Consider the following 10,750-nt stretch of genomic DNA (forward strand, 5'->3'; position numbering starts at 1 on the left):
ATGTTTAGTTGTGGTGTTTGCTTGGAAAAGAAACGCTGGAGACGGTGGACTAGCTATAGGCGGGTACGTATGGCGCTGTGCGCGTGGAGGAGTGGTATCGTCCGCGCCAGTGAAGAACCCCATTCCAAGGTATGGATGATGGCACCCCATTTCTACGCCCATTTCCCGCTGCAGTGCGAACCTGCTCATTTTCTCCACCTCACAATCGACGTCTTTCTTGTCATCCTCCGAGGTCGTCCCAATTGTGTCAGCCGCATCGACAATGTTGAGCGTCGAGGAAACCAGGCGAGGCCGAGGACTCGACGTGAACTCGGAGAAGGAGGTCGTGGATATCGCAGTGGAGAGCGTTGAAGAATCCATGTTTACTTGGCGGTGAGGGTGTGCTCGAGAAGATAGACAAGGTCGATTCGGACCGAATTATATTTATATAAGAAGGTCGGCGGCTGACACTTCAAAATCCATCATCCATCTGGTGATGTTCAGTCATGCTAAATCATAAGAAGCTAGTACCGGTGTTAGCGAGTTGGTGAGTCTTCCATCGTTTCTTCGTCACAGCTCAACGCGATAAGCTGGGAGCAGTCACTAGCCCAGTTCGAGGCGCCAATACTGTGCTTTATCCATGATCCAATGCTTCTGTTATTTGGTCTGATCAAAATTCGTTCATGTCCTTTGTCAAGAGTGGGGTCCAGGACTGAAAAAATGTTAGCGAGCGGATGCCTGGTGGTTCGTCGATCTATCGTCCTCCTAGTTTCTGTTGGGTCCCGCAGGCATTGAGAAGGGAGACGCTCTGGTCTCGGATCCCCACATATCCTAGTTCCGACCCGAAAGCAGCTCCAAATTCCCAAGAGCCAGAGATCTTGCAATGAAATGGTGCCACAAGTCGACAGGCTCGGACCCACGTAAAAGTCCCTGCACCATGGGTCTAGGCCTGAGACGCCTTGTGCCCAATACGTTAATTCGAGAGGGTCAAATCTTCGAAACCCCTAACCATCGGTGGCCGATGAGCTTGGGCACAGTAAGAAAAAGGCAAGAAAAAGGGTTAGAGAACACTTCAAATTTCCCTCCCACGAGTTCGGAGTGTTAAAACTTGAAGCATGTGCTAAACACCTTGGAGTCGCTTGTTACATTTTCTCAATAATAAAAAAGCATCTACGCGTTACTAACTTATGGGAGTCGTAAATATGTACATCTGTCATGTCGTTAACTAGGAACTTCCGGCCCAAAATACAAAAAAGCCATCTGGCCCAAACACACTCTAGTGTCGTCTGCTGCGCTTCTGGCACTCAAACGTATTAAACAAATTCCCAATTGAAGCAGTCCTGTCTCCCCATGAGCGGTTGATCTCAGAAGGAAAAAAAAGAGGAGGGAAACGCACTGTACAAACGCCATCGACACCCTCCACATCTCCCGCCAACCTTGCCTGAGGTACTTCAAGAAACCCCTTGGGCCTCTTTCCCTCTTCCTCCTCGTCCTCCTTCTTCCCACCGCCGCCCCAAGGCCATGAGAATATCTCAGACAAAGACTTATCCTCGTCCTGCTGGTCTTGCCAGTCGAGGTCCATGTTCAAAACCTTATCGATGACCACTTTGATTGGGTGGTTCTGGGCGTTGACGGACCACCCGAGTTTGCGGACGGTGTCATAGCGGATTACTTGGCCTAGATGGCACCGAGATTCAAGAGCGAACCCGCCGAGAGAGCATGCTGATGTCAAGCCTGTGCACACGCCCATGGGGATCGGCTGTAGAGAGGGAGAGAGATAAATTAACGAAGATTTGTGTCAAAACAATACGTACATCGGCGGTATGATAAACATGGGTGATATGATGTGTCGAGGGTGGAGGAGGCAAATGCAGCCTTCGCGCTGCCATCTTCTCGGCCGGGCTTTCAAACGCGACCACAGGCAACCCAAAGGTAACCCCAATTAATGCCGAAAGCGACCCGCCCAATGAGTGGCCAGTAACCCAGATATTTGCATTAGGGTACATGTACGAGACGTTGTTGTAGAGGTTCAGACCTATGGGGTAAAAGAGGCCTTCCTCCATGGCTAGCGCGTCTTGCACGCATTGGTCTTTGCATGTATACCCGCCATCGTAGCATCCGCATACGGTGGACCAGGTGGGGCCGACGCGCGCACAACAACACGAGAAGAGGAGATTGTCATTCAGTTTGTCTTTGGCTGTAGTTGGGCCACCGTCTCCTACAGGCCAAAAGGCGGATGTACCTTTGATGACAATGATGACGGTCGAGTTGTCCGTGGACACAAAGACGTGGCCACGCATGCCGTCATCCGTCGGTAGCCAACCATGGGGAAAGTGCTATAAGCGAATTAAGATCAGTATCAAGTAGTGAAAGACGAGGCCACACAGACCTTATCCCATCCATCTTCGTCAAGATTATACCAATCAGACGAGTTGTCAGCGTAATACGCATTAAACGTCATCTTCGCCATGCTAAGCAAAGTGCTCCTTTTGCTTACATCCGGAATTTCAACATCCGTGTCCCACCAGTCAAGAGCGGAACTCATCTGGCTCTCAGCTTGCATTCGCCGTGCAGCGATGAACTCGGCATGAGATGGCGGCCGGGGTATCCGCGAACGCTTGGTATTCACTACGAACGTTGCATCGTTGGCAAAGTTGAACAACGGCGGGACGTCCGCAAAAACTATGCTTGATGTGTTGGTGGTGGCGTGTTGGTGTCGGAGCTGGAAGGTGATTGAACTGGGTTCAAGTTGTTCAGCACTGTCAGTGAGCTCTAGCCGCTGTGTAAACGGTGACCAGAGTAATGAGATAATGAGGGTGTGGAGTGTCGCGGGCAGCGAGAGGAGCATTACTTAGTGGTCGTGGTGGGTGCTCGAGGCCAAGCATGGATCTGTCCGACTCATCACGTGTCAACTTGCTGCGGATGTGCTTGATCCGCTCTTTGAGTCTCCCAAACTTGCACTGATCTTCGCAATTTTTCAACTGTTCAACGCCCTCCCCATGGCCTCTTTGATCGCAATCCAAGCAACCAGTTTATCTATGCACGACAGTTTAACCCAAGAATCGGTGTCTACTCAAAACGGCTATCGTCCTACGCCTTCAACTCTGCTCGTCATTCTAATTTTTTTTCGGGGCGCTCCGAGAACGCTGACGTGCTCCCGTATCGGACCTCTGGTTTTCCTAGGGACGAGAAAGCCTTGACGACTTACCAAAACAATGCTTTCTGTACGAGGCGGAGGATCCCATGATGTTCTCTACGTGGCGTACTCATAAATTAGATCCCCAAGAGGCCAAGGACCTTGCTATAACTTCGGGCGCTGACTCTCCTCAAAACTACCCGAAACTTTCCCTTATACCGGTTCCGACCTACTCCGTAGTCAGGGATAATCCTTCAAGGTTTGGATCCTTCACTTTGAGTTCTGTCGCACACCACTACCAAATTAACGGGCAACTCTTTTTAGAATCTCTGCCTTCATTTGTGAATGTCACCGACCCTATTTCTATAATCATCAACTATCGCGGGAAGGTCCCGCTACCTGCGCCTCATTTCGCCGTCATGCTCATCCCCAGTCGTCACAAATACACTCTCCGTCTTTCCTTGCAAGGCAAACCACTCCTTCTCATGCAGGTCAATGTACTTATCAGCCATTCTGTATTCGGTTCACAGTCATCTTAGCGAGCGCATCTTCGAATCCCTGAACCATTGCTGATATCGTTCCCCCTTATCTTCGTGCTCCATGTGCGCACTTGCCCTCATTGGGACTCCATAGGTCTGTGATACGTTTTGTCTTATGGGAATTCACTTTACCCGATTCGTCCTCTCACACAAGCTTTTTTCTGGCGCTTGCGCGAGGAATTTAAATCGCGAAATTGAGTATCAAATTCATCCGGAATTTCTCGGTACGAAATTCAATTCTATGTATCAACCAGAAAAGATTACTGTGATGTTGCAGACTTGTTGGCACTATCGGACCCTGGCATTTAAGACGTCATTTTACACCGGTTGCCATCGCGTTGCATTGTTGCAGTTGTAAGTTGTAAAGGCCCTTTGTTTCTGGGAAACATTTTACAAATTTCAATGATAGAAGAGCTACTGAACAGGTGTTACATAGATAAGAAAGAAAAGTTTTGAAGAGTAATTTGTTGATGGTTGTTGGCGCTTCCGTCCATCTCCCGCCCACCCACTGGCATAACAACATATTTACACCTCGGAAAAAAATCAAATTAAATCCCTGATCGAACAAAATGCGAGTCCTCTCACGCCTACGCGTTCCTTCAGCCTCGAGACAGCTACAGGAACGGTCAGCCCTTGTTTTTACGCGCAACAGACTCAATTGAACCCTGCCATGAGTCCTCCCAAGTTTTAATTTCTACAAGCCCTGCTTGTCATCGAGTTTACGGCCAAAATAAAGAGGGATAAAACAATGGTTTACGAAAGGAGAAAGTAGGTGACCCGACCATAACTGTCATTCATTGTTTCATGCTTAATTCGATTGAAAACGAACTTTGCTCCATCTTATCATGTATGATACTCATCAAAACATAGAGATGAATTGACCCGCTGGTACCAACGGTGACCAGGTTAGCGCTTGTTAAATTATCTGGAAATTTTCTCGACCGTTGAGTCTTGGCCGAGGTCTCAACGCTTGCGACGCACAGCAAACAAAGACACCTGTCAATTCTCTTGTTCTCAGTTTGTGATCGCCGGCGCTTCTTTGGCGTCAGAGTACCTATCCTTACTACTCCCTCGCGGTCCCGTCACTCGTGTTTCGTACGGCGATCTCCCACAAGCCATAGGTGGTATTACGTTCAAAAGAAATAGGCACAATGAAATATCATTGAATACGGCATCGTGACGCCTTTCGCTGATCTCCGTCTTCTCGGGGTTAAACACCATCTGAGCAGTTCAATGATTTTTTGGGTGCTCCGAAAACTATATGAGGCGACCCTCTCGTCATTCAGAAGCCTTCAAACCCCCTTCTTTTGCTTTCTCCAGAAACATTGCTGAGCAGTGCACATCTTATGCGTATAGACAATGGATGGTCATCAAACCGGCTTTCCTCACCACGCTGATGCCCCTATTGGTGCATTCTTTCGACATGAGCAGGATGGCCAGCGATGGCAACACCCATATTTTGTTTCCGACACCGTCCACTCTCCGCCGAGCGGAGCTACTGGTGAGGAAGTACCTGTCCGCCATCAAGGATTTGATTCACTTACGACCAACAGCTTATTTTGGGAGCCATGGCCCAACCTTCCCCATAAATTCAACTGTAGTTGATTTCAACACTCCACCCTATCACCCCCCACTGTCCCGACACGAAATGCCTGGTAAATCTCAAGACTCTCGCCTCACCGTGACGCAACCTTGCTCAACGTTTAATTCGACAGCTTTTTTCGATGACCCGTATCTTACTTCAGAAGACAGTTCCAGCTCCCGTGGTTCGCAACATGGCTCTGTGCCCGTTTATCCTATCGGATTTGAAGACGAAGCGATAGCTACCCCACAGGTGCGCTCTGCCATTTTATCGCCGCATGATTGTAATTCATGTCAATGCAGATCATGTTTGATAACCTCCGAGTCGGACCCCCCATGAAAGCGAAAATAGGTTCAGATGTCCTCGTTTCGCTTACGACCCAACGAAGAACAAGGCCCGCACAGCACAAATGCGATTTGTGTCCGTCAGATTTCACGACCAAGTACAATCTTAGAAGTAACGTATCATTGCCATATCATCGGCGTTTCGGCTCACGACCTTCACGCAGACCATATGAAGTCGCATTACGCGATTCGAGATTACCGCTGTGAGGGCTGCCAGCAGACCTTTGGCATACGACATGTTTTCAAGCGGCATCAGCGGACGTGCAAACGTTGCGTCTGATCATGTATGTGAACTAGAAACATTATAGCTCGATAATTCCTTAATTAGTGGTACTATTTTATGTGTACGAATAATTGTGAATTCTCTCGATCCCTCCCTCATACCAGTTCCTTCCTGACACAATCGGGTTTCTGGTACCAACTTTCTTTTGAATAAATCGTTGTAAAGGCGGTCATAAATCTGACCGGTGGAATGACTCAGATGTTCGCTGACTTCAAAATTTGCCTCCGTCCACCCCCAACCTGCAGGCACCTGATTGGTTTCTTATCTCCGATTTGATAATCCAAATCGCTTTTAACCTGAACTATATTTTCGTTCACGATCTTGACCTATCTTGACCCTAAAGACGAATTCTAATCCTTGTAAATAGCCGTAGAGATAGCCGCACGCTGCACTTACGAAGTTCCACATATCGGTTCGGATCCAGTGGGAGTTCGATCGATTTTAACGTTTTTGTTCCACCCTCATTCTGCCTGCCAGGTTCGCAAGCCAACTTCTAAATTGTGATAATGGAAATCGTAATAAAGGATATTGGCCGCGTATAGACCCACGACGTCCGCCGTCAGATAAAGTCTCTCTGAGGCAATCGAAAGGAGGAACGAGAGCGAGATCATGACAAAAAGAGTAGAAAAATAACGTTCAAGCCTCCAAACGTGTTGTCCTCGATGTAAACCCAGTAATCAAGGAATATATAGAATCCGAGCACGGAATATAGAATCCGAGCGGAGATTCAGCGCCCACATTTTCAAATTGGGCGGAGCGCTCTTTGCAATGAGCGTCGATATCAATCTCTACGGCAGAGTCTCACACGGACGGTCCGACGTAGAAACGAGATGATAATTTGACAAAAAATTACGAAGGTTTAATTTTGGATACTACGATCTAAGTAATTCGCTATGATATTGAGAGATAAGTAATTTCTTGCGCAACGAGAGGGAAAAAATATACAAAGGGACTTTGAGATTCCAAAATTCACGCGGCAACAACGGAACATAGGTGGGGCTACTGAGGGAAGAATGACACGTTCTCGATAATGGAGTCCATCACACGTGCTTCTTCTGGTGTCGAACAAGGGAAGACTTGGTCGAAAAATCCTCATTGCAAAGATCGCAGTGATGGACTTTAATCCCGAAATGGGAGTTGTGGTGGTCTAAAATCGTACGATGTCATAGCGTACTCTTCAAGCACGAAACAAGACGTACTCTCGAGATTTCGTTGCGTGGTGAACTTCTGTGGACACAACGGACAGCTGAATCGTGAAGGTCGAATCCTCCGTTGCTCAGCGGCAGCAAGCTTCTTGGGCGTAGCCAGAGTAAGGCTGGGAGTGGGTGACATGGGCAACGTGAATGAGGGAGATATCAAAGTACTCGGCAACTGAGGGACCTCCAGAGAATGTGAGCTTCCCATTATTGAGTGGATGCCTGCACCATCGATCGTACGCGACAGTCAGCTGGTTCGGCGGTCAATAATAACACCTTACCTAGAGTGGCGAATGGTGTTGGTGCTGCTAGAGCTGGGAAAGTTAACGCGTATGCCAGGCTATTGTTAGACGACGAGCTCGGAGGATTGCCGTTATCGCGTGGGGTTGACGAATGCTTCTCTGAATACATAGTAGGATTTGCGAAAGAAGCTCAACCAAAGAGGGGTACGAGGGGTGAATGAGTCACGAAATCCCTTGTTTTATGGATGGCGACCAACATGAAGTTGTTGGGCTTGTTGTGTCAGTTAGTAAGCCAGGGTGAAGCAAAACTGGTGTTTGAAAACGTGTCAAAGTGATTGAATGCAACGATCAGGCGACGCTATTGATTACTCCTGAAAAGAGGTAAAATGTAAGTTTGGAAGCCTTGGTGACAGAGCATACCCCAGTATTTCTAACAAAATGATTAGCTATAGGTCTGACTTTCACGTACCAGCCTTGTTCACATTGCACTCGCGGCATGGTATTAAGAGCATTCCGCTGAAACCGGTGGCTGAAAAGAAGAGGTGGAAGGATTTCACCAGACCTTAGTGCACAACACCCCCAAATCTACTTCCCGTTGACCCTACCCCACCAAACCTCGTTTCCATGTTTCTCACCGATCAACCAACGAACACGTGTGAGCTTGCAAGGTGAGATAGGAAGGATCTTGAGTTTATATCACTGACCACAGTGACCAGCGCCGTGTAAGTAGCTTTTGGAGAGGAAGACAACTTGGTCCCTGACAGTTGCCTGACAGCATCAAGAGACCGAAATTGTACATTTGTTTGGTTTGGCTTTTAAAACCAAACTTCTTCCACCAAAGCCGCCAGAAGCCGCCCCGCTTGGACTGTTTGCGCCGGCGGTGATGGCGGGGTTGACAAGCTCATAAGATAACAAACTTTTTGAGGGCTCAAGCGCTCAAATTTCAAATTTCAAAGCTGGACTGTGAAGTGCTCCACAGATAATTTCATGTTCGCAAGGCTATACGCCGAGATCCCTTGACCGTGACCCCTCTAAGTTGAGCCTGAGTCGTGTCGGTAGAAAGTGGGATTCCTGAGAAGTCCGGAACAACGTATAGCTCTTTCAAGTTCAACCTTCATCGCGTGGCGCGGTTAATTATTGTATGCCGAGCCTTGGCCGAGCCAGCAAATTCCTTCCGCTCTCGGAAACTCGAAGCCACTGGCATGCGCTTCGAATTCATTTGTAGATGATAACCAAGTCCGCGGCAACTTGAAGGTCACTCATGAAAAAATAGGAAGTACTTAGTTCCGTCATGAAATTTATTGACCGCCTCGCGACGAAAACGTTTCTCAGGGAAGGGACAAGTAACGATATCGGACCTATCAGATCAACCTCCCTCTTGAACCAACAGTAAAGTCCACATATTTCACAACTAACAAAATCCTGTTTGAAATTCGCGTAAGATATGTGCAGTAGACGTTCTTCAAAATTTGATAGAATTTCAGCTATGGAGGCGGATATTTTATAGTCAAATGTAAGCTCAAAGACCTGGCCATGACAGCCCGACACTCTTTGATTGCAAAGGTTGATTATCACGGTTGGGGTTCATCATCGTACACAGACTCTATGCACTCAGACATTCTTCAGAATATGTACGAAACATGGCACAGCCTCCCCTCTCTTCTAGGTAGATATGTGGCGGACTGGGAATTTTATATATATCCATCAACGGGACTGCGGCGAAGGTCTTTTTAGAATGTCTGATCGTGTAAGATGTTCAACAGTTTAGTCGTTGAGTTCGCGAAAATTTACCTGGTTGGAAATGATCGACTCTTGCGTAAGAGATGTGAGAATTGTGACTTTCAAAGGACCTGGATAACAATATGATCAAATGCCGTAGCGATCCTTCAGCGCTTCAGCTTCATTTCCGATATGAAACAGACAATACTCACGTTAACGACAAATGGTCGCGGTAGATGAAAATCACCGGTCCCTTGATGTGTCAAGAGAACACGCGGGGTAGTTGGGGTGTTTAAAAATCCGATCTCTTGCACGCTTCTGCTCGGTCTCGACGAGGCCGTGTGGCGTGCGCTGTGAGCAAAAATATTTGAATAACACAGCGAGGGGTTAAAAATATCTTCAGGTACTTGAAAGACGTAGCAGAACTTTGGGGAGAAGCGACGAGCAATTGTGTGACGAACTTGGAAGCGAACCGGGCGCTTGATTATGATATTATCAATGAATCCGGCAGGTCCATCCCTGGCTCCAGTATTTTTGCCCAGTCTCATGGCAGGGGAAAAGGAAGAGAGAACTGGGTGATGTGCAAAGCGCGAGGTTGCAAAACAGGCTGCCAGGTGCGTGCGCCGTGAGATTTGTCAAATGTTTTCGCGTTTTATGTAGAAAAAAAATTCTGAAAACATAAGCATGGGAAAAACATACTTGATTAGGAAGGTAGGGGTAGGGGGGTGTCAAGCAGGACTCTGGAAAAAAAAATAACGAGTGTTGGTCTCTTTTCCACATTCCGCCACCCCCTTGCCATTCTCGGGCAGTCAATCGACAACATGTCTAAATCTGAGGTTTTTAATTTAATAATTTACCTCTCTGTCTCCCATTGCCTACACAACTCAGTAATAACCTAGCTTAGCTCGCATAAAGTCGGGCATGTTGGAATGAGCTTGCCTTACCTCTCCAGTTTTCCCCTTCCAGTCATGTCGCAGCAGCCAAAGGCTGAAAGACCCAACGACTTTAATACTATGCGACTCCCTCACGCTATGCAACCAGTCCCCAACCCAAACTTTCCGCTTCAGTGCCACGAAGCAAAAAATTTGCTATGGGTAGAATCAGGTGAGTCTTCATTTTTGAACTGTCACGAACCACATACCGAATGCGTGAAGATCCCGACGACTCTGAAACGCGGCTTATAGATCTTCTCGACCCCTTCGTTCATGGCGAAGACTGGTCAGTAGACAACAGCCATACGAGTTCACAGGGAAGTGCCGACAGTAAGCGAGGAGGCTCCATGGAGGCACACCTCCGTACAGCCCGGATAATGGCGCCCGACTCCCTGGTTCGTCTCTGCTACATCTACATCATTGATAGCCTTTACCCATAAATTTAAGGCGGAGCAATATCAAGTCAACGCACCGAAAAATCATTGCCCACTCATGATGGTAGCTCTTCATGATGTAGTTTTCCCTTCCACATACACCGCAGCTTTGCCGGTTTTGACTCTCCACAACCCTGCTGTCAATCAATTTGACAGTGCTCAAGACCTTATGGATAATTCAGATTTCATGAGTTTTCAAGTTGGTCTCGACGCTCCAGCGACATCATCGAGCAGTACATGTGATGTCAGAATGCAGGGCATGAGGTTCCTCGACTTTCTTGCTAGTCCTCAACCATGGGCTGGAAGTAGTGTTAGCAACGAGGCGAATACCTATCATGATCCGAACGATAGAACGGTGCGAGCC

General features: G+C 47.7%; 3 protein-coding genes across 3 annotated transcripts; 1 reads left to right on the plus strand and 2 right to left on the minus strand.

The window, feature by feature from the left end:
• Window positions 1-5,302: 5,302 nt before the first annotated feature.
• On the plus strand, window positions 5,303-5,934 carry LACBIDRAFT_324602 (uncharacterized protein; the record flags this gene model as incomplete). The annotated part of the gene is made up of 4 exons (XM_001878004.1): window positions 5,303-5,488; window positions 5,539-5,692; window positions 5,745-5,783; window positions 5,909-5,934. The coding sequence occupies 4 exons, from the start codon at window positions 5,303-5,305 to the stop codon at window positions 5,932-5,934; spliced, it is 405 nt and encodes a 134-aa protein (XP_001878039.1).
• A 2,728-nt stretch (window positions 5,935-8,662) lies between these two features.
• LACBIDRAFT_324603 (uncharacterized protein) lies at window positions 8,663-9,568 on the minus strand (the record flags this gene model as incomplete). The annotated part of the gene is made up of 3 exons (XM_001878358.1): window positions 8,663-8,678; window positions 8,718-8,785; window positions 9,233-9,568. 3 exons carry the CDS (start codon window positions 9,566-9,568, stop codon window positions 8,663-8,665), a joined length of 420 nt encoding a protein of 139 aa, XP_001878393.1.
• A 305-nt stretch (window positions 9,569-9,873) lies between these two features.
• On the minus strand, window positions 9,874-10,227 carry LACBIDRAFT_315454 (uncharacterized protein; the record flags this gene model as incomplete). Its single annotated transcript, XM_001878359.1, has 3 exons — window positions 9,874-9,915; window positions 9,965-10,108; window positions 10,162-10,227. 3 exons carry the CDS (start codon window positions 10,225-10,227, stop codon window positions 9,874-9,876), a joined length of 252 nt encoding a protein of 83 aa, XP_001878394.1.
• Between the last annotated feature and the right edge of the window lie 523 nt (window positions 10,228-10,750).

The sequence above is a fragment of the Laccaria bicolor genome, genomic scaffold (assembly GCF_000143565.1).
Source record: "Laccaria bicolor S238N-H82 LACBIscaffold_6 genomic scaffold, whole genome shotgun sequence".
NCBI lineage: Eukaryota > Fungi > Basidiomycota > Agaricomycetes > Agaricales > Hydnangiaceae > Laccaria > Laccaria bicolor.